Source organism: Sceloporus occidentalis, unplaced genomic scaffold (genome assembly GCF_023333645.1).
Source record: "Sceloporus occidentalis isolate IW3139 unplaced genomic scaffold, rSceOcc1.0.p SCAF_19, whole genome shotgun sequence".
Taxonomy (NCBI): Eukaryota; Metazoa; Chordata; class Lepidosauria; order Squamata; family Phrynosomatidae; genus Sceloporus; species Sceloporus occidentalis.
In genome coordinates this window covers 6,975,569-6,999,467 of record NW_028316999.1, presented here as the reverse complement: position 1 = coordinate 6,999,467, position 23,899 = coordinate 6,975,569, and the positions used below count along the sequence as shown (strand labels likewise).

Sequence of the window (23,899 nt, the reverse complement as noted above, 5' to 3'; positions counted from 1 at the left end):
CACTCTCTCCTGAAAAAAATTGAAGGGAAAAAAATGAGACTTTTGACACTTAGGTTTTATCTTTACCCCAAGATGATTATCTTTGATACAATTCCTGCTGAGCTAAAACAGTACAATCAAGTGGTAAACAGATTTTTTTCATGTAAGATGTAGCTTAGTCTTCAGTAATCGAGATATCCAAAAAATGGCTGACCTATGGTAGGTGCCACTATGCAGATCAAATAGTTGGTAGCTTAATCTACCCCAAGGTTGTCGTTGGTATTAGTTGAGGGCATGAGTTGCTCACCTCCAAATTATAGAAGATTTTCTTTATTTTATTTAAGTCTGTAATAGACACTGCCTCATTAGGAGTGTGTTATGTACCGTTCTGCATTGCTTATTTGTCATTTGGTTGACCCATTGTAATGTGATATTTTGTTTGCAGCCTAACCTTGCCATTCAGGGTTTACATCACTCTGCTGCCAACATGTTCGAGGAAGATATGGAAGTGGCCATCAAGGTGGTGGTAGTTGGAAATGGTGCCGTTGGGAAGTCGAGCATGATACAGCGGTACTGCAAGGGGATATTCACAAAGGATTACAAGAAAACCATTGGTGTCGACTTCTTGGAAAGACAAATTCAGTATGTATTGATGACTTAGTTTTCTGTTTTAACAAAAAAACAGAGGAGCCAGCTCTTCAGGAGCTTGGAATGAGTTTATAGACATAAATATGATCAAAAAGCCAGCAGCAGTTAGAGTTGTTTAACTGTGTACAGTTACTTTGCTTACTGGAAATGATCCATAGCGGTGTTGTGTGAGGACCCTCAATTCATGATCCTCCCCACCTGAACTAGGTCATACCAGGTTTTTAAATCCAACCTTGACCTGCTCGCACTGACCTGTAGAGGAATCAAAGTATAAGACGTTCACCATTGTCATCAAAGGCTAAGTTGTTATGTAGACAGACTAAAACATTAAATCCGTTACTTTTATTTGCTGTAATACTGAAACTCAATAAAGTGCTGCACCGTGTGAAATGGCCCTACGTATGATGAATTCACCTTTTAGGAACTTTCTCTGCCCCACTTATTTATTCTACGTGGCAGGTTTATAAACCCAAAGGATATTTATCTCACTACACCATAAGGTTAGATTTACTATGAGTCATTGTTCTACTCGGCCTTTAGATTCCTGTTTTTGACTATTTCATAATAGGCCCGTTTATGGTTTTGATTTTATAAAATGTGTACCACTAATCCTACAAGGCTGTTGAGCAACCAGTAGGTTTTCCTCGTTCATTTCCCTGGATTTATTGGCCTTCATTATGTAATAAAAAGTTACAGTGTGTTGAGAAGCTAATGAACTGATTGCTATAAAGCAGCATTATAATTTTGTGCCATGTCTCTCTTGAGGGAACTTTGCAGGAAGTACCGTACCTTGTCATTCTGAAGTCATTGCCCCATGCCCCAGCGATAACATAAGTTAATTCCATCCTAATGGACTGTAACATTTTGTGAAAACCAAAAAACATATGGGATGAGATCACATGTGCTAGCAGGTTTCTAATGCCCTTGGATACGCATCTTAAAAGGGGATTGGTTACCGTCCCAGGATTTACCATAACATTAACTGATACTACCTATACCAAGAATTTCCTGCAGACCCTTAAAACAGGACAATATGTGTCCCCAAGGTTTACATTGAAGATGAATTTTAAATATTTAAATGTGGCCTATTTAGACATGTCAACTCCATGACGTGCGTGTATTTCATGTACAATGTATGTTATGGTAAGAGGGACAGTTTTAAATACAGTATGATTAGCATTAATGCTTTTTTAATTTCTAGATTAAATGATGAAGATGTGCGGCTGATGTTATGGGACACAGCTGGCCAGGAAGAATTTGATGCTATCACTAAAGCTTATTACAGAGGTAAGTCTGACACCTTAAGGCTAGGTTTCCACTTGGGTTTTTGTCCGGCGTTTTTTTCTTGATGAAAAACGCCAGGAAAACTGCCAAGAAAACTGCCGCTGCATTTACCTGCGTTTTGGCGTTTTTTCTGCAGTTTTTTCTGGCGTTTTAGCCTTTCTGTGGAAATTGCTTTTTTTGACCTTAGGCAGTTTTTCCAGCCTTTACAAGTTAGAAGTTTCACCCAGCTAAAAGGGATTAGGATAAATGGCAAGTATCTGCCCTCTCCTGCTGTCATTTACTTGGTAGACCCTTTTGTCTCTTTTCTGTGGTTTGTAAGGCATGCTTTATTTCGAATGTCTGCTCCTCTGGGAAGATTGGCCCCAAATGATGGTGCAAATTGTTTGCTGTTGCTTTTGGCACGCAGGATCCGGTCGCGTATGTTTCTTTGTAATGGCATGTTTGTTTCAAATGGTGTAAAATTCAATATGAACCAGTCCAGGACTTTGTTTTGTGTGAAACTGTTTGTTTTCAGCCTATTTCTCGTAGGACACACAGATACTGGGTCCATCCTCTGCATTGTAACTGTGGAAAAAACGCCATAAAAAACGCCAAGGCAATAAACCCACATGGCTTTTTCATGGCGTTTTTTCTCTCCCATAGACTTCTATTGGAGAAAAAAAGCCAAGATTTCTTGCAAAAAACGCCAGAGTGTCAACATGCTGCGATTTTGAAAAACTGCCACAGAGCCCAAAAAAGCAGAAAAACGCCAAAGAGGACTGAAAAAACGCCAGACAGAAAAACGCCAAGTGGAAATGGCATTTTGCGATTTCCTATTGAATTACAGCTAACATCTGGCTGCAGGCGTTTTTCACAAAAAAACGCCAGGTGGCGCTATTGGCGTTTTTATAGGCGTTTTTAGCAAAAAAAAACCCAATGGAAACCAAGCCTAAAGGGGATGTTTTTAAATGGGAACCAATTATGTAAGGACTGTTTAAGGGCTGTTTTGCTAACGGTAATTATTTTCATGTATGCAACATGGGTAAAATAAGAAGATTACAGAAATAAAGCAAAGTGCATCCAGAGTTTTCCTCTGACAGCCTTGCAAAGGGGTAGCTTATGTGAAAACACTTGTTAAAAGTGATGGAAGAGCGTTGATTGCTCCTAGATCTTCACCACAAATTGATATTGAGGTGTCAACTTTGCAGGTCGAGTAAGTGTAAGAATAATTGTCATGTTTTCTCCCTTTTATGTGAAACATTCTGGGTAGTAAAGCCTGTCCCAATTCTTCAGCCAATAATCCTACCCGTGTAGGTAACGAACATGCCAGCTATACCATGATCTTCAATGGATTGTTTGTTAAACCTGCTCATATATGCACAGATACAGCCAATAAGTAACAACAAATAGACTAAACGAAACATAGTCTGTAACCGATTGTACATAATGATACCCTACCATACTTTTGGTATGCAGAAAGTTAAATTCAGACCAAGCTCTCCTCTGTTATCTTCACCATGGAAAAGCAATACACATCGAAGCTTGCATAGAATAGTCCAGTTTTACCCAGCCCTCATGTATACCTTCTCCTTAGATGGTTTTCTTTATTTTTTTCCTCCCAATGATTTCCTGCACAGCCCACACTTAAACTTTCTACACTGGCCCTATTTTCAATATTACTCCTAGTTTCTCAATTTAAGTTCAGTCTCCTTCAACTAAATTACAGCATGATCACAATTTTACCATCCCAGCCAAACACTTTTAAGTCTTTTTTAATTTCATTTTCTCAGGTGCCCAAGCTTGTGTGCTTGTGTTTTCTACAACGGACAGAGAGTCCTTTGAAGCAATACCCAACTGGAGAGAGCAAGTAGCGGCAGAAGTCGGAGATATTCCCACAGTCCTTGTACAGAATAAAATTGACCTGCTTGATGACACAGAAATTAAGAAGTAAGTGTTTTCCTCCTGTCCAATCGAGGCATTCGAGTTATGCAAATAAAGTATACTATAGAAATAGCTAAAGGCAATACCAGGGTTTTGGCCAAGACATCTTTATACAGTGATGGAGATCTCTGCAGATATTCATCCATAGAGTTGACTTCACTGGCATAATTTAACATGTTCAAGAGGTCCCTAAGAAGACCCCTAACCATACTGCACTCATACTGCACGGTGCAGTTTAATAAAAGAAATATGGCCCTCCTAGAAAAGAAAAAAATGTATGTGGGGTATTTCCGTAATCTGGAGATGCAGCTATACAATGTTGGCTGGGTTCTCTGCCTCAAAATTGATACATTTGGAGGGGATTTTCCATCACTATGGTTTGAAAAGAAAGCCGTCTCTCTCCTCGAAAAAACAATATATAGTTTACATGGGTGCGCTATTCGCAGGAAAGGGGAAAAATGGCTCAACCGACATACTGTTAAATTGCTCCAGGACTTACGGTACCATAAACCCCTAGGACTGAAGCGGTTAAATGTCTCAACAGAAAAAAGCAATAGACCCAGCTTCTTGAAAATACTTTTAAGTAGGTAGTACATGGATCCAAAAAAAGGCTAGTATAATCTACAAAAGCTGTGTTGACCCTTGCACCATTTGCACACCTGGTGGCTATTTTGTACATTCACATTATTGCTGTTCCTAAACATCTTACTTTTGTGTGAGATCATGGAAGTAAACAAACGACTTTACACTTTGTTAATTCTGCTGAACAAGGTTCCTAGCCAACAAGTCCTAGAAACCACAAGCTATTGGAAGGGCACTGCTCCTTGTCAATATTTTCGCAAGGAAGCCGTTTACAACCCTTTTGTGTAATAAAAAGTTACTTATTTATACATTAATATGTAGGTTGTACAACACCTGTTCAATCCTAAAGCATGCATATTTAAATGGCTTTGAATTACATTGGTACTATTTTTTTCTCACATTGCCTTCTAGTGAGGAAGCAGAAGCTTTAGCAAAAAGATTGAAACTGCGATTTTACAGAACCTCTGTGAAAGAAGATCTAAATGTCAATGAAGGTTTGTTTCTAAAATATTCCCTTAATATTCTAAAGCCTTATTTAGTTTTTAAAAGTACCCAACCATTTTATACTTTATTATTTTACATTTATACATTTCTGGTTATATTTACAAAGTAATTGTTTATTTTCATTTTTTTTTTTATTATTTCATTTACCTTTTCCCCTTGATTCCTGGTCTTGCTCAGGTAGGACATGTGCTCGGTAATTACACTCTTGCTCCCAGCCTGTATAGAAGTCAACCTACCACCCAAGAGTCCCAAGTGGTGGCCTGTTGGACTACCTTCCTTTGTTATTGGCTAATAACTCTGTGTGAGGGCTGGTGGGAGCAATTACTTAATTGTGGAGCACCTGTTTTACGAGGGAAAGCACAAATAAATCCCATGGTTTTTGGCTGCAGGGAAAGGAAATTTGTGGCAAAAGGCATTTTTGTCTTCTGGTTACACTTTTTTCTTATTTTCATTTCATTTTTTTTTAAGCAATATGATGATAGGAATTGGTCTTTGAGACCGTTTTTTTTAGAAATAATAAAGTTCTCTTGTAACCAGTTAATAAAGAGAGAGTTTATTTAATAATATTTTACATAAGCGTAAATTGTATTTTTGGTTTGACTATTTAAACTCATACTATCTCTATAGGGACTAAATCTATGAGGAGTGCAGCACCAGTAAAGCAATTTGAAGTTTATATATAAAATGTGATTCTGTTTCAGAAGTAAATTTTATCAATATAGCAACCAGAGGAACTTTCCAGCTGATTGGATCATTCTAGTACCACTTTCAAGCTTCCAAAAATCACTTTTTATATGTACAGAACCTCCTTTGTTGCTTACATCTATCTGGTAATGAAAATGTTTTATTACTATTTCAGTTTTTAAATATTTGGCTGATAAACACCTCCAAAGACTAAAACAACAAACTGCAGAAGACTCTGAAGTTGTGCATACAAGCAGCAACAAAATTGGTATGTATTCCTTAAATGTATATTTGTAATGTGAAAATATATATATATATATATATATGAGAGAGGTCCCATTGTACAGTTGCGGAATATGATGGCGCTGTATAAATCAATAAATAATAGACATTGTAGACCTTTTATGTGTGTGTTTTTAATGCATGTGCCAAAGCAGTCAGAGCTCATCTGGATGGTTCCAGTTTCTTAGTGACCTTAAAACATGTCGTTCCACATTTTGTCATATTACACATTTAAATAACATCTTCCAACCATATATTTCTCCATTTAGGGGTTTTTAACACAGCAGGAGGCAGCCATTCCGGGCAGAAATCAAGTGCTCTTAATGGCGGGGACGTGATCACTCTAAGGCCAAACAAACAGAGGACAAAGAAAACTAAAAGCCCTCTCAGCAGTTGTAACCTCCTCTAAAACTTTATTAGAAAAATGAAAAAGACTGCAAGTTGGGGACAATAGTGCAATCACAAAAAATAGAACAAAAGCGGAACACAGCCACTCCTTGAAACACCAGGCAGTTTGCTCACTGGATTCCACCTTCTACGCTACAGATTATGGGGAACTTCTCAAAATACAGATCGGGGGAAAACTGGAGGAAGAAATGTATTACTCATCATGGTTACCTGGATGAAGCATCACCAGAATGAATTTCTGTTTTCTCAAATCGGAAGATAGGTAAAACATACACATCCTATAAGCATGAGTATAAAATGACAGGGAAAAGTTTAAATTTTTATAAGGAATTAGAATATATATATAGATACTTTGTAGCAATGAATGTGTTCGGAAACATGGTAAGTGCGCCGTTATCAATGTGACTCGCGATACATTTCCTCGGTCCGGAATGGTTCCAATCATTGGATAGAAATTTTACATACAAGAATGTTTTTAAAAACTTCTTTAAACACTTAAATATTTGTTTGCAAAGTCTTAGTTACGTTTTAGAAGCAGTGCCCAGCTAGGGCTTTAAAACAGATATATGTGCATGGTGCCAAAAATGTACATCTTTTTGCTTTGAAACTAAGCTGCTACTAGAAGTATTTTATTTTTATTTAATACTTGTTTTGTTTGAGTATTGTTCAAACTATTTAATATCTAGTACAATTCCCATTCTAAATGTAAGATTGAGTAATATAGACAACTTTCCACTTTTTTTTTTTTTTTTTTTTTTTTTTTCCCGTCTCGTCACAAATTATAAATTTCAGAAAATTGTTTTAATTCCCAAACTTTGTTTAATGTCGTAATAGGTGTGATTATTGTCGTAACATATCATTGTTTTAACAGGAAGGACTTTTTCCATTCATATTAATTAAGAAAGTAATGCAATTGGATTTGTCAGGACAGTAGTAGAATACGCTACAAATGAAGTGCTTTTCTAGGTCATCCTTCATGTTCCTAATCACACGGTTATGAAGATTTGCTGTATTTGCGTTATTCATATAGCAGGTATTCTTTCTAAAAGGTCAACATAGTTGGAAACTGTCAGGGACTGAGTTGTCACCAGGATTGTTCCTAATTTATTAATCCAAGCTTCCGTACAGTTTTGTTCCAGTTTGATAAATATTCCCAGATATTTCAACATTTTATTCTTAGGCCTGTTCTTTTACCTAGCCCTCGGTGAATAAACGTATCCGTTAGCCAGCCAAAAAAAAAATAACTAGTAGAGTTACGATTATCAGACAAAATAAGAAATGACAAAGGTTCTATGGTACATAGAGACCAAAATATTGTTCCGAAGAGGCTATAGACAGAGTTGGGAAGTAAATAGAGACAACAGACTGAGTGCAAATGTAAGTGAATATATTTGGGGTAATGGAGGGAGGATAAAGGAAAAATAGCTGCTTATCACATGACTACCTTGTAACGTAAAGAGACCAATTACATGGTCATACAGATACACATTAACTGTACCTGATTAGAGCAGGCTGAAAAGCTGTGTCCTTTATTTAAAAAATAATTCGAAAGTAGGGTTAATGAATCAGCTCGAGGATGAGAATTATACATTTGCCACCAATTTTGACCAAGGGTCCAAGTGGTCTGAATCTACCACCCCTCATGCCCAAGAATTAACCTTTAGAAAGTAGGGTCAAAATTTCAAAAGGTCAGCAACCCCACTTACAGGGGAACCTTGATGTTACCCAAGACACGACAAGGACTGTAAAATTATTTTCATCAAGTTGTACAACCCAGAGCTCCATGTGTTGCATTTGTGAATTCTGCTGTTCCAGAAGTACATGGGACTGAACTTGTTGGAGTCCCTTGACAAAGGTGATGTCACGCCTCGCAAGTTAAGCACAAATTAACATGGGCTGTCAGCAAATCTAGGAGAAAGTAAAGTAGTGCTGTTATTGCATAACACTGGTGAACATCTCCTTCCATATGAATATCCTAAATAGATGGACAAAACACTATATACACCAGATTCCTATCTTTACAAGGCTTTTGACACCAGTGACTGTTATTTAAATGCTATGACTTTTTGCCTTTTTTAGAATGAATCTGGAATATGTGGCTTCATGCCATACGTATCTTAGAAATAATATTCGCGGTGTCGGCAACAACTCTGTGTATGCGTCCCTGTTGTTATGATAGGGGTTTTTGTTTTTCTGTTAAAAATAATAATAATAATAATAACCTAAGCTTTGACGGTATACAGAGCAACAGAAAAATGCTTAAGGCTTAGACAAACCTCAACTCAGGTGCACTTTAACTACAGAATTTACGAAACCTATTTAAGAATGTTTGGCACGTCCGTCATATTTAATGTCGGGCCCATCAGATATTTTATATACGCACAGCTTTGTGGTCGCGCAGAGAGCAGAAATGACGATTGGGAGGTTCAGAAACGGACACTGTGGGTGTCACTATTGACTGCATAATAACCATTGGCTTCACTTGGAAAAATCCCACAATTTGTACTGCACCATATTAGACCTTTTTGTTACCCTTTAAATATGCTGTCTGCATGCAGGGAAGGAGGCATGGGAGCACATTTAGGAGAATCCTGGGTCTATTCACTTTTGCTTTAACATTTCAGAGTGCCTGCCCAGATAAGAAAACTGGACACACATAAATGCACATACTTTAACATACTCTCTTTACAACCCTTTGTACATTCTGTTGAAGCACCTATCTTATCTTGAGCATTGGATCGACATATCTGTGCCACCCGCGCCCCCTTCTAGTAACAGGCAGGCAGTGTTTTAAAGGGATGTCAGGCTCTGTTTTAATATCATGGTTTGGCAGTGGGATCTTAGATCCAAACCCAGTGTTTGTTTTCTGTGGGTTACAAACAGAATATTTGTTTGTCATATTGTATAAATAAACCATTTTGGCAAATTGGACTATGTTGGTATTATTACTTGTTCTGTTTTATGATACAGTGATGCAAATGGCCTTGTAATAAGCCTTAGTAACCGATCTATACGATCAAAATTGTGGTTTCCAAGGTCGCTCAGTTGTCAGAAGAAAATATTGTGGAATTCGGTTCCATGACCAATGCACCAATAAATCCTCTAAGGTCAGGTCCTTTCTACAAGGTTCTATATAAAGCTTTGATACATTGGTTGTTTTAACTTCTAATGTATGTATTGGAAACACCCCTAATCATACATCACCTGGATGCTGCTATCTAAACTTCCAGTTCTCAGGGACTACATGATTGCGCATTTGTGTGTTTTTTTTATTGTTATTGTGAATGGAGTATTTCAAATCCAACTCTTAGGACAAATCCCTGGTTTTGCGTATTCAATCCCTATCCATGATTTTATGAATGAGTCGTACCCATAATCTGCTGTCACATTTCTTCTGTCCATAGAAGCAGGCGCCCCAGCATTATGGTTCTGGGTCTGCTGGGTCTTGACTTCGAGGTGCAGAGGAAAAAACAGCAAGGGATCCAGGTCTGCTTTATTATTAACCGATTAGTAAAACCAATGAAAAAAAGTAAAAGAAGCCTAGCTAGAAACTGACAAATCTTAATAGTGAGGTACAACACATTACTTAATAGCTAGTTCTTAGCTGTTAAGCCCATTACCTATTTAATATTTGCCATCGGCCTTCAACTACTGTGTTGTAAAAAAAGATAGTGTCTTCTGTCCCAGAAACTTCAATGATATAATTATGTAAATGTCTTCTGTCAATACTCTGAACAGAGCCTTAGCACCAGACAAGCTGTATGCATGTATGTATGTATGTTCAAATGGGTAAGGATAGGAATCGGATAGGAACAAAAACAAACGGTGGAAGTTGTGATAACCTGTAGCATGCACAAGATGGCAGTATATCATACGACAATTACAAACTGGAATCCAAACCTGAACAATGTGCTCTTCCACCAGCACATCTTTATTGCATAAATATATGTATACACATTATTAAACACTCATCTACAGGCACCAGACAAGCCAGAAGGCTTGTTTTTCCCCTCAGAAGTCTCATGGTGCTGCCACAACCACAAGGGATTCTGGGTAGGCACATGCAAATAAGGTCAACAACGATCACTATATATATATATATATATATATATATATATATATATATATATATGTATATATTATATATATGTATATATTATATATATATATGTATATATAAAATACATTAGCATCTTAATTCCTAGGGAAACAGTAATAAATAGCAGACGTGCTGCTAATCTAATGCCCTACATTAATTGATCATCAGCAAGTGTGACCACCTCTATAAAAGCTGAGATTTTAGCAGTTTGATGGTCTGTGGGGTGTGTTAAGAAAATTCATGGATTGGGAACAGCATTACCCGTACACAAAAAAGCTACCCAAAAAAAAATCATGCAGTATGATAAAAAAAAAAAAAATGTATTTTAATAAAAACAGTGGATAGAGTAAGTTCTGATCCATAAGGGTGAATGTGAAGAGTATCAATCCAAGTGTGGACAATAAAGTGGATAGTACATCAGCCGTCTTGAAGGGTTAATTTGCGGTTTAGAGTATAAATATCAGTGTCCTACAGCCCCTAATTATTTTGTATACATAAACAGCAATTGGCTTATAGAGTCGAGTAAATAAAATTGATTATTCTTAATTTTATACAAATACCAATAAAAGGAGCACATAAAAGAAAATCGTAGAAAAGTACTGCCGCTAGAACAAAAGTGTCTCATGGGGTATTTGAAATGTTGGGGGTATGAAATTATTGCGCAGATGCTCACAAGTAAGCTCCCTTCCACAGTCCCTCGATCTCTTCATCTATATTTACGGTCCATCTCTCGCCAACCATTTCAGTAATCCATTTTGCTTTAAAAAAAGACGTGGACAACGTCCCATCTAGGCTGTATGCTGAGATCCAATATTTAAAGTCAGCTATCCTGCCAACTACTCCCAAAATCAACTGAAACATTTTGATAAACTAAACTTTAAGCAGACTTAAGTGGTTTTATTATGACATAATCAGGGTTACGTTTGGCAAACCTCTACCCAAAGTCTGAATAGGGCCCACAGAATACAAATTATATAACTCTCCTTCATACGATATACACACAAAATAACGTTTCCTTGACCCATGTGTGTCCAAAACATTCAAGATCTAGCCATGTATTACCCTTGGGCCACTCACATAAGTAGTGCAGTTAAGAATGTGTGTTGAGGCACGGTACGTGTTAATATTCTCAAGAACCTCAGTGTCTGCTAATTTTGAAGGTTCCCTTGTATGGTGAAGATGCAGCATGGCAGTGCTTACATCTCTAAACACCCTGGGCTTTCTGACATCTCTTTCAGCAGTTCTTAACTGTGTGATCATAAAGCATCAAGTTCCAATTTTACTGTTTGCCTTGTTTTTCGGGGTGAAATTCCTAAGCAGTACATTGTTCTTATAAGGGCTATATGCCCTTATCGTAATGGGCCAATCAGAACTCATTCATTGATTAATGGAAATTGTTTTAGGTGACAAACCCACTACTGGACTTTCTGCCAAAATTGCAGAGAAGCCACTACAACGTCCTTTGACATTACTATTTTACGGAAAAATAGATTCTAGAAGCCCATCTAACATTTGCCCCTTGGTTTATTTTGTCACATAAAAGGAGAGGGTCTAGCTTTGAAGGCGACATACTAAGATATTTTGGACAGTGCTATGCTTCCAACTTTGCAGGAACAGTTTGGGAAGGCCAGTGCACAAAGCAAGGTCCATAAAGACATGGTTGGATGAGTTTGGTGTGGAAGAACTTGACTGGCCACACAGAGCCCTGACCTCAACCCCATCAAAGACTTTTGGGATGAGCTGGAAGGGAGATTGTGAGCCAGGCCTTCTTGTCCAACATCAGTTCCTGACCCCACAAATGCTCTACTGGATGAATGGGCAAACTATACAGATCTGTGGTCATCATTTGGAATTCATCAAGATAAAATACCTCATGACTGACTCAGAGAAATTTTGTGTTCCCATAGTACACCAGACTGAAACTCGAACATAGGGACCAAGACTCATGTCTCTACTGATTTTTCATTTCCTTCTCTGTACACCAAGGCAGGCATAACAAATGTAAACTGCACCTTACTTTGGGTCTGTTTTTATAACTTGTATTACAGGATACCCCGGATATAATCAAAGGTTGAGCTCTTAACCCATCAAAAGTAAGTTTACTGGCACAACATATATAGGAAACCATAAATATCAGTTTTCCAGAAAAAACAAGAGGGCGCTGGATACATACCTTTCTGTTTTGTGTATAATCAGCAGAATATTTACTGTATTACTAGGAACATAAACATTGCACTGCCTCCCTTACTATTCTTTTAGGCTCCATAATACCCAGTATGACACAGTGAAAAGCACATAGAAGAAAAATGGTGAAAGGATGGACACTCAATATTCTTGACAACAAATTGGGTGCAAAAGGTTATAAAAGGTATGCCTCATCATAATTAAATAATCCAATAGATCACAAACACACTACACCCCAATAATACCATACAGTTTTATAATTACAGTTATTACAGGCACTTCTGTGATCTCCCAATGTTTTGTTAACCACCCCACTACCATTTATAAGAGACTGATTGCAGTGGGCTACTGACACTTTGGGGTCTCAGGCTCTTTATTCAATGATGCATATGGATGTGTAAACAACGTACACACATTTGGCGGTCACAACACCCCCCCCCCAGGCATTGCCAGCCTACCCCCCCAACGTAATTAACCTCCTGTTTCTTAACATGTTTTTTTTTGTCATAGCAAAAAACGCAATCTCTTCAGTGAATAGAGGTTAGATATCCAGAGTTTGTATTATTAAAAAAAATCCATGTGATAATATCCATGTAATTCAGTGAAAACACATGTAGAATGAACATTTTAACAGAAAATGTAAAGCACATATATCGAAGAGGTGGACTAGACAAATATACAATTATTATTGCATGAAAAGATTTGAAATAAATGACTACATTAACTGAGCTGTCACCAGAATGTCTGCATTCTCTTTTCTGTGTATGCGCGAGTGAATGTTCTAATTGTGACATTACACGTTATTGCTATTAAGAGAATTCAATGCTTTTTTCTGCCTCTGGTGCTCTAACAGCGTAATGGACTTCTCTGAACTGTCTATGTTCCTGATAAGTGTTTCCAGCCTTCTCTCTATTTTCTTCTGGTCCTCTAATGCACATCCAATAATGATGGACTGAAACTTCTGGTCGACTGGCCCAGGAGGAACATCTGATGTGCAAGCTGCATACAGGGATAACAATTGCTTCTTGCCATTTTCCAAGTTTTCCACCACATTCTCGGAAATCTCATCAATAATGGTGGTGGCTTGCTGCAGAGCTGAAGCTTGTAGTGGGCTTCGAATCGTTTCTAAGGAGACTTCAACAGTCAAGGTGCGATTCATTAGTCGACCGGCTGTTATCGTGAGTTCCTCCCTCTCACCTTCAGAAGAGTTTAAAAACGTTTTTTAAGTATATGTTACAATAGTACCATTGTCTAATTGTAATTTAGCAATAAGAGTGTTTGATAACAGTTTAGGTTTATCTAGTTCTTACCAACACTGATGTTCCTCATGTCCTGGCTGTTCTGTATACTGTGGATTAACTCTATCAGAGTTTCTTTTTCCACCTCCAGTGTAGATGCTGCATCACGCAAAGCTTGTACCCTAAGAGAAGAAGAAAAACGCACATTACACTTCTTTCGCTTCCATTGTTATCAGTTCCATTAGTCTTTCAGCCTGTATCTGATACCTGGATGTAATGGGCTGGTTAATGTTCTTCCACATATAGCCATTTGGGTTACTAGACTAAGAAGTAAATGATGTGACAGGGAAATTGGCAGATATCTCAGCCACACGACTGCGACTCGTAGAAGCTTTATGTCAATATTTTCTGTACCAGCTGTCCCATGTAAATTACTCTCGTGCATAAGGTCAATCTTTCTGCTGCACCACAGGTCAAATCTGTGCATCTGTTCATTCATTTCAGTAAAAAGACATGATGATGTCAACTGTGCAGCCATTAGGGGATATATCTGAATGAGTGAGGAGCAAATCCTTTACATGCATGGAATGGAAGCGATGGAGAGACTCCTCTTTTTGCCTTACTGTGGCAGGTGTTTGGGTGGCTTTGCTTCCATAGTGTGACTGGGAGTATTCTGTTATATTATGCATCAAGCTCAAAGCGAACTATAAATGAGCAATCATGGCAGTCCATGTCATGGCAAGAGAGTACGTAGTTAACATACTTTGTGTCCCTTTTTGTATGTCTGCATTTCAAAAAGTGCATGAAAAGCCTTGCAAGTTTTTGGCATTCGTATCTGGTGCACCATGTGTCTGTAGAAGTGTTGAGCACTGTTGGTTTTACTCTCAAGTTTTCCATCTATTACATAGATTATCGAGAAAACTGTTGAAGTCATCTTGACATCATGTTTATGGTTTAACAAGACATATGCATGATCCACACACACTGGCTCAAGGTAACATCCTTCTCCGCTGCTCTGTCTTTTCTCCTTATTGTTTCCCGCTGGTTGGCTTAATTTGGCTCTCCCCTCTTCTGCAGAAATGCTTCTCTTACTCAGATGATCTGTCTGCATTATTCTGGCTTGTTCCCAGTATTTATGCAAAATGACCGAGCCTCACAAACACTATAGGTTTGTGAGGCTCCATCCTGTGGCAGAAAAGGCCAGAATAATGCAGCATACACCCAGGAGAAAGGGGACCAGCAGAGAACAAGAAGGAGAAGAAGACAAAGAAGCAGTTGTCGGAGAAGGGAGAGACGCTGAGACCGAGAGAGACTGTAACAAAGAGTGAGTGCAAGTGATTGACAATAATTCAAAAAAAAAAATGCTCTCTGAATTTTGTCTGAACTGAAAGGGTAGGAAACTAAATTCGTTGTCCGAAATGAATGGACCAAAAACAAAACTAAAAATATGTCCGAGTTGTTTTTGCCTGGTCACACATCTACAAGGCATCACAATTCCATCATGTAACTATGTAACACAAGTGTATTAGATTTCTATATTGTACTTGTAACATGCCTTCTAAACAATATTTACACTTAAAATAGGTCCGGGCATTTTCAAGCACAGCAGCCCTTACATGAGGGGAGTGGGAGAAGGAGCACAGAAGGTAGGCTAGATTAGGCCGATAACAATGACAGTGAGCAAGCCCAGATCTCACATACAACCCAGGAGCGTAACTAGAAACCACTGAGCCTTGGTGCGAAAACTGTCCCATTGTCCATTTTCACACACTTATACACAGACATCCACATACACTTGAGTGTACAATGTAGTGTGTTAAGAGTGAGTGTTGGGTTCACGGTGTTAGAGTGAGTATGTATGGGGGCATCAGTGTATTCTCCAGAGAAACTTACCAGGAAAGGTTAAATGATCTTAACATATATCGCCTGGAAGAAAGACGTGACCGGGGGATATGATAGAAACATTTAAATACTAAAGGGGATCAACAAGATAAAGGAAGAGAGTTTATTTAAAAGGAGAAATACTACCACAACAAGAGGACATAGTCATAAGCTAGAGGGGCAAAGGTTTAAAAGTAAAATCAGGAAATATTACTTTACTGAAAGGGCAGTGGGTGCATGGAATAGCCTTCCAAAGGAAGGTAGATGTTTATATAGTGAAGGCATTTAGGCAAGCATGGGATTGGCATATGGCTAAGCTAATTAATGTATTATATTAACTAGTGATATGCTGGGATTTAATGCTCTAGTTATTATTTGGATATGCCCTCCATCCCAGCTGCAATCTCTAACAGATATGATTTATTTATTGTCAATTTCATCTGAATAGATATATTATGGTAACATATAAGTTTCTTTTCTGGCTTATCAGAAAGTATTTAATGCATTTTTAATGACATTATGTACAATGCTATGCTTCCAGGGAACAGTTTGGGGAAGGACGTTTTCTATTCCAGCATGACTGCACCCCAGTGCACAAACAAGGTCCATGAACACATCAGAGTCTGACCTCACAAATGCTCTCCTGGATGAACGGGCAGACATTCCAAGAGAAACGCTCCAAAATCTTGTGGAAAGCCTTCCAAGGAGAGCGGAAGCTGTTATAGCTGCAAAGTGAGGACCGACTACATAACGATGTCCATAATTTTAGAAAGGGACATCCAACAAACTCATAAAGTTGAGATAGTCAGGTGCCCACATACATTTGGTCATATAGTGTATATTAAATGTGCAGCTTCTGCTTTGACAGTTGAAAGGAATGATTTTCTGATTTAGGAGCTATTTTCTGGTAAAACAACATATACCCATCCCCCATCACCGAAATGGGTTTGCCACAGTAGGCAAGTCTGTTACGTGAGTCATGCTTTTTACATCCATTATGCTTTCGTACTAGCATCCTTCCTTGGAAAATGTAGATCACATCATTTAAGCGGATAATGAGAAAAGAAATGATCCCACCACACCCATTAACTCTTTGACTCCCGTTACTGTGTTAAGGCCCCATGCACTGTACATGATCAGACAGGTGGGGGTACTTAAGTATTATTCTTGCTGTTGCTCCACCGACTGTACGTTTAACAGACAGGAAAAGTTTCAGGCATTTAAAGAGTCATGGGATTTGTAATCCAGTAGCATCTGGTTAGTTCTGCACCAGTGCGTGAAATGACATGTCATACATAGCACTTTCATTCAAATTTTCCATGCTTCAAGAAAACCCATCAATTGCCAAACCACCCAGACGTCTATCCTAAACTGCTGACACCTACTTATTAAGTCTTAAAGAGCGCAGCACAACTGCAGGGCAATGTGATCCAGAATCCCAATACTCATTCTTTCCGCTGTTCAGCCCCATACGGTAATCTCTTCCAAGAGAAAGGTTATATATGTTACAAGGTAAAATTATAGAAAAAAGTAAAACCAAACGGCAGCCATGATAAGGAAGTATGTAGTATACAAACTTACAAACTTACTATATGGTAGCTTTCACGTGAGTACTGTCCCTTTAAAAGCCTACCTAATGTGTGTATCATGACATAATAATGCACTCCATCGTAACACAGTGAGAAAGGTATGACTGGTGGCTCATTAAATCCTTCCTTTTATTTAATTGTTCGTAAATATTTTTATTACACCAGATAATCAAAAAACAGTGGAAGTCAATGCCGCCCCTCCTGCAATAGTCCAGGGCAGATGAGGTCATGGAAGGTCAATACGTTCTACAGTGACACTGCTGGCACCCATCAGAGGACACGCATGCTTGGCGGCAAATAAGAACCGTTCACTCCATCTTGTCTGCCATAAACTGATGCTCCACTTAGACGGGCATGTGGTGTCATGTACACAATGCTATGGAAGCAGAGTTCTCCATCATGTGAGATCTGACCCAGCGGTGTACCTGAGACCCTGTTCTTTCAATAGGGCAATCCGGTCCCCCACATACACTACCTTATTATTACAAGCTCCTTTAACACCCAAAGACAAACTGGAAGAGTGCAATGGTGGCGAGCCTACAAAAGAACTCTGTTAAAATACTGAGTGGTATAGGAGCCAATAGGTAACGAGTATCGATGCCAAAAGGCACAGATCAATGCCATTAAAATCAGACCATTTAACAGGCGGTCACAATACTTTCTCCCAGCCCCAAAGAGGAGTTGTTAAGAGTTAAGAGATCACTTAGGAACACAAATCCCGCTATCAGTCACGTAGTCTGCTGGAGTCTTCTAAGCTTTTCTAGCTACTTAGCACATGATCCAGGCAGCCGGAAATGGATCTGTTTCACTGCAGATCTGAACTGCCATGAGGAATGGTGTTAATGCATGTCACTACGTAAAGCAGTATATATATATATATATATATATATATATATATATATATATATATAAAATCTCCATTGTGCTGAAATGCCTGCCACAAGATCATTTTTCTGTTGGCGATGCATTGTAATTAAGGTCACTCAGAGAGAAAAGAGGGCCATCTGTTATGTTACTTGTCCGCTCAGAAACACTAAAATAGCAGAGCTTTCCTTATGGGAATTAGAACCGGGACCCGGCCACGCCAGGCGCTTACGTCTGACCGTACAATGCAGATGAACACAGGAGTCCCTTCTCAGCTGTGCATTTCACTCACTGCACACAGAACATTTCAAATAGCCGGAGGTGACAGCTTTGCTTTGGCCGGGTGTTTGGAGGACAGGAACTATACCAGGGTTTAGAATCAGAATTTTGATGTCATTTTGACATCTGTTTCACATAACAATTTTTATAAATAAACCAATTTTCTGTGGTTTCTAGTGACTTTTAGGGCTATAGAACGCTGTGATACACACATACACAGCAAACGTCAGAAGGGTTTGTGTGCTAAAAAGGGACTGCCTCTCCTAAGGAGGGACACTTGGGAAGTCTGATCCTGTGTCTTTGTCGTGTCCGCTGCCAAATGGATGCTGCCCACTAAAATCAAAGATAGCCTATGTGTTCATATCCTGACTGCTGGACCTCCATATATATGACATCATTGTGACAGCAGTATCGAGTGTGTGACATCATCCACCAGGAGACTGAACATTCTGCAACAGATGCACCCAAGAGAATAGCACTTTAAGATGATAGACAGTGAAAACACCCCCTACAAGGAAAGGCGATGTTGTAAAGTTGCATATATTTATACTTTACATACTCTTTTTTACATATATATATTTACCCCATTAGTACCGGAAAAATCATATGTAGAATATTTTTCCTGAAGACCCAGATATTTATCAGTCCTTGCTCTTATCTTTCATGATAACTCTATGCTATAAGAGCCTCTTCCACTTCTGATGGGAGGCTGTTTTAGTTTTAGATTATGACGTCTTGTTCTAACATTTCTCCATTTTTGAAATAAACGTTCCTCCCGTACTTTGTTAAATCCCATTAAGTATTTCAATGTCTCTATCACATGTTTTTGTGTACAGGTTCACGCTCCCAGGTCACCTGCCGTTACTAAACTGGGAAGTCGTCCCGCATGCCCTGAGTTAGTATACCCTGACGCAACAACAGCTATGGTGTTTGCCATGAGGTCTTAGCAGTCTCTTTTAGACGTTATCCTCGGGATGATCAAGGACAATAACCTGGTTTTTTTTTATTCTGTTCTAATTGTTAAAAACCTGGCATCCAAGTGGCTGCTGTGCTTCCCAGCGATGCCAGCCCCAGGGATGTCTCTCGTGCCAACAATTCCACTGGAAAGCATAACCACTGGGAAGAAACCCCCGCATGGCAATCCCCCCGTACTTCCCACCGCCAAAACCCGGAGCAACAGAAACATTGCTGGGAACCTATTGGTGTCGTTCTCTACAGCCATTTTTTGTCACAGAAACAGACCCTAGATTAGAACCATCCGGGCCATAAAGTCTGCCTCAAACCTCAATTGGGCCTTTATCTGGTTTTAGATTCAGGATAGCTATATGTCTATCCTATGTATGTTTAAATGTTGGTTAACCTCTATGTGTTGACTACTGCTGGGAGGCTGGTCCACTTATCCACCACCCTCTCAGTAAGGTAGAACTTCTTACATTACATCTAAGCCTCTGATCCTCTAGTTTTAGACCTGGAGCTCTTGTTCTAACATTTCTTCTCCTTTGAAATACATTCCCTTCTTCTACTTTGTTAAATCCCTTTAAGTGTTTAACTGTTTCTATCACATCTAATCAGATCTGTACATTTGGAGATCCCCCTTTGGTTTTCCCATCACTCTTCTCCTGCCTTGCATGTGTTGTGTGTCCAGGGCATGTGTCATAGTATATGTGTAACACATACAGTATCTGTACATCAGCCCCCCAGAGGAGCCGGTGACGTCACCTGTACCGGCTATCTGAAGAGGAACAGCTTTGGAAAGAGAAGTAGCTCTACACATGAGAGGTGAATGGGTTCCTACCTGATTTCCAGCTCATCCAATGTCTCCAGCAGATGGCTGGACCGGGCTGCCATGGACAGTGACCTGCAGAACTTTCCTCCATTCTTCCCATCCGAGGCTTTGGCCTGGATCTTGGCTTGGGCCATGGCTGTGCTGTCTCGGCCGGTGTCTCCTGAGATGTCTCCGGACACGCTGTCTCCTCCGCTCCGAAACACTTAATGAAACGTCTCCTAACATGGGCTGGGAGGATCCCTTCCCCGCGAGTCACGTTCCCTGCCCCCTGCCTGCAGCACACGGCTGCCCCCTCCGCCTCTCTTTAACTCTTTCAGTGCATTCACTACGAGCACCGGCGATCTACCTGCTGCTGCAGCCTGATGTATCTTCTACATGTGTGTATATATACAAGTTATATATAAACAAGTTACATGCATTGGGCGTCAATACACGTGGGGTGTGCATTTACACTGGGCATGTAGTGCTCTGTGTGCAAATTAATAACCCCATAGAGATTCGCCTCTATAATATTATGATGTCATGTGAATGATGCTATGTTGCTTTAAACTCAATGGTGTGCATAGCTGTTCTATTTTAACCTTATTAAAAACCTTTCTGTAAAATCCTCATTAATCTGGATTTTTTTCTCCTGCCCGCCCCCCCCCCCCCCCATGTTCTGCAGTGCTGCCCTTCTCCCTGAAAGTACTCTGGTCTTTTACAAAAGCCTCTTAAATCACAATTATATATTCCGCTTCCACCAGCACTGCGGTCAGAGCCGGCCTTAGGCGTTGTGGCGCCCTGTGTGGACTGATCCTCTGGTGCCCCCCCACTACCCCCCTCTCTCTGCCCCTTCAAACTACACCCCCCCTTACCTTGTTGCCAGAGTCCTGCGGTGAGAGCGGGAGGCATCCGTCTTCTCACTCTGCCGCGGTGCCGGCATTTCATTTTGAGCGCCGGACTATCGGACATGAGATGCTGGCACCGCGACGGAGTCACGTAGAGTAAGGGGTGTCGAGCGGTTGCTGAGAACTTTACGAGCAACCGCTCGGCGCCCCTGCCCGGGACCCAGATTAAAGCATCGTTTTTTGTTTTTTTTTAAACTTTAACATGAATGATGTTAAATAAAGTTTAAAAAAAAACAAAAAAAAAAACTATGTTTTAAGTTAAGTCCCGGCCAAGCACCCCTGCTACCATGGCGCCCTGTGCAGTCGCACAGGTCGCACACCCCTAAGGCCGGCCCTGACTGCGGTTTCTGCAGCCAGTTCTACTTTCTGTACGGTTTCTAGGTATATTTCTATTACCGTACTCTGCGGGTCACACATTCTGGGGCAGACTACTTCATATCATACGATATCCGAGCATTCCACATCATGCGTGTTTCACTAGTATGTCAACTTGAGATCTCCACGTCAACCATATCAGCTCTGCTTCTTAAGGACAATCATTAGAACACTTTGGTTGTTTATCTTAATGAATCACAATTAAGGAATCTTTGCAGTGGGCTAATAAAGGGTTAATATTTGAAGGGTGTACTTTATGAAGTTACAAGGGATACATCCAGGGGTATACCAGGTAGTGATATGCGAGGACCTTGATGAGCCAGAATTGCTGGCACCAGCCTACTACCGCCTGAGTGCTTAGTGGTGCAAGTGTAAATAATGAGGATAGTGTGTGTAAGTATGTTAATGAGAGAGTGTGTGAGTAAGTGTGAGTGTACTTCTGTCAGTACATGTAAAAAAAAAATATATATATATATATATATTGACACACGTGTTTGTGTGTGTGTGCGCACATACATGTTACAGCCTTATATTGTTTTATTATTGGTCACCGATTTTATTATATTGATCCCTGGCCAGAAATTGAGATTAGCATTTATGGCTAATCCAGCAGCGAACAGGTGTGTGATACTGATTATTATCTTTTATTTATATAGCTCCAACAATTTATGCAGCGCTTAATACAAAACATATATTCAAGGGGTATGAGATGACGAGAAATGACAGACTAAGACAAACTGATACATCAGGTGGAGAGAGCCCTGCTCGCGAGAGACACACACACACATTATCTAGTGCATTCTCAGTTTATAAACTGTTGGCTCTAAGTTTTTTGTGTTTCTTTGTCCGATAACATCCTACTCCCCTCACATTCCTCCACAGCAACGGCCATTATGAATCCTGGCAAGTCTGTTAGTAAATCTTCACGGCATACAGTATGACTAAATGCATTCACTATTTTGTTAGTTCTTGCACAGAACGCACCCTTGAATGCCCAACGTAAATTCACAGTAGACTGCAATGGCATTATCTTCACATGAACCCATGCACCTATTCTTCAGACTTCAAACATAAGTCACCCACATTACTGTATAATTGTTCTGCTGCTGTTTTATCAATGAACTTCTCCTCTCGCTGTTTTGAGTGGTTGTCTGTTGCATCCAGTGCAGGGGTCATAAACAAAGAAAATACCCTAGGTGAGTGCCACAGGTTAATAGCCCACCAATGGTGTCGGAGGAAACAATTATCTTTATTCACTGCACCGCACATGGTATGCAGGGCCAGATAATGTAACATGCAGCACCTAGAGCTCTATTATTATTATCTTATATTTATATAGCACCATAAATTAATACAATACATTTATTCTAGGGGTCTGGCAAGACGAGAATCGTCAGACTAAGACAAACCGATTACACGGCCACTAGACAAAAACATGGTGCTCAATGGTAATTAGTATTAGGCAAAGTAAACGATACAATACATCTTATATTTCACAACATCAAATGGTTTTAAAATATATTTATTGCTTCTTAATATAACAAGTCGTTACCGGGTACATATATACAAAGATCTAAAACAGACAATTAAATGAACAGCGACAAAATTTTGTATTTAACAGAAATGATCAATACAGTCAACTAAGCAGCAAAGGAGCCAGAAAGTAATCTGAACATGTAAAAATATACATCAAGCAACACAAATATTAAATATACTTTCTTCAGTATTTTCAAGTAGAGGGGGAACACAGCTCCTGATTATTCACCGTTATTCTATATTATATTCAGATTAGTGCAGTGAGATTGTAGATTTTGGTGCTTGCAGGTCAAAATCAAAGCTAGTGCTATTTATATATATATATATATATATATATATATATAAAACTAAACAGCTGTTAACACAGTGACCGCTCTGGGTATGGGCATTCAAAAAAAAAGGAAACAGAAATCTCAGCAGCAGTAATGTTATTTTTGCCCTAAGAGAACTTGAAAATCTTAATCTATTTTCAAAATCGACCCATCTTCAAGGCTTCTTCTGATGGCTTCTTTCATATCAGTGTCTGCAGAAAATAACAGGAAAGGTAAGGAAATGTAGTGGGTTCCCCAGTTAGTCGGTATTACTTGTTCAGCCCAGTTAGCCCATTTTGTCATTCTCTGCAAATACATGGCATAGCTGCTATTATCCAGTTCCCACGCATCGCATATCTACACGGACCTGTCCTCATTAAAAGAAAATACGGTTCCTTCACTGAAGTCATTCAAATAGTAATCAGCTTCCACTTTTATATTTATATGTCTTATCAAGAGTTACAAAGAGAACGGGATCTTGCACATGGAAACTGGGGATGCATATTCTTACAGAACATCCGTGTACATTGGGTTCAAAAACCGATCACAACAAAAAACGGTTTGACTGTTCCATTGATC

General features: G+C 39.3%; 2 protein-coding genes across 2 annotated transcripts; one reads left to right on the top strand and one right to left on the bottom strand.

Moving 5' to 3' along the window:
* The first annotated feature begins 466 nt into the window (after window positions 1–466).
* On the top strand, window positions 467–6,292 carry LOC149302365 (ras-related protein Rab-23-like). Its single transcript, XM_089482640.1, has 6 exons — window positions 467–621; window positions 1,829–1,914; window positions 3,681–3,837; window positions 4,825–4,907; window positions 5,777–5,869; window positions 6,153–6,292. The coding sequence occupies exons 1-6, from the start codon at window positions 467–469 to the stop codon at window positions 6,290–6,292; spliced, it is 714 nt and encodes a 237-aa protein (XP_089338766.1).
* Window positions 6,293–13,367: 7,075 nt separating this feature from the next.
* On the bottom strand, window positions 13,368–20,345 carry LOC149302364 (BAG family molecular chaperone regulator 2-like). The gene is made up of 3 exons (XM_089482706.1): window positions 20,221–20,345; window positions 13,885–13,994; window positions 13,368–13,771 (listed from the first exon to the last, which is right to left on the bottom strand). Exons 1-3 carry the CDS (start codon window positions 20,343–20,345, stop codon window positions 13,368–13,370), a joined length of 639 nt encoding a protein of 212 aa, XP_089338832.1.
* Between the last annotated feature and the right edge of the window lie 3,554 nt (window positions 20,346–23,899).

What these genes read in the sequence shown, in the direction of transcription:
- LOC149302365 (XM_089482640.1), top strand. Translation starts at nt 467, where the DNA reads ATGTTCGAGGAAGATATGGAAGTGGCCATCAAGGTGGTGGTAGTTGGA. An exon ending in TTCTTGGAAAGACAAATTCA is followed by an intron (nt 622 to 1,828) that starts GTATGTATTGAT and finishes TTTAATTTCTAG; the next exon opens with ATTAAATGATGAAGATGTGC. An exon ending in GATGACACAGAAATTAAGAA is followed by an intron (nt 3,838 to 4,824) that starts GTAAGTGTTTTC and finishes ATTGCCTTCTAG; the next exon opens with TGAGGAAGCAGAAGCTTTAG.
- LOC149302364 (XM_089482706.1), bottom strand. Translation starts at nt 20,345, where the DNA reads ATGGCCCAAGCCAAGATCCAGGCCAAAGCCTCGGATGGGAAGAATGGA. An exon ending in TTGGATGAGCTGGAAATCAG is followed by an intron (nt 13,995 to 20,220) that starts GTAGGAACCCAT and finishes TTCTTCTCTTAG; the next exon opens with GGTACAAGCTTTGCGTGATG. An exon ending in CATGAGGAACATCAGTGTTG is followed by an intron (nt 13,772 to 13,884) that starts GTAAGAACTAGA and finishes ACTCTTCTGAAG; the next exon opens with GTGAGAGGGAGGAACTCACG.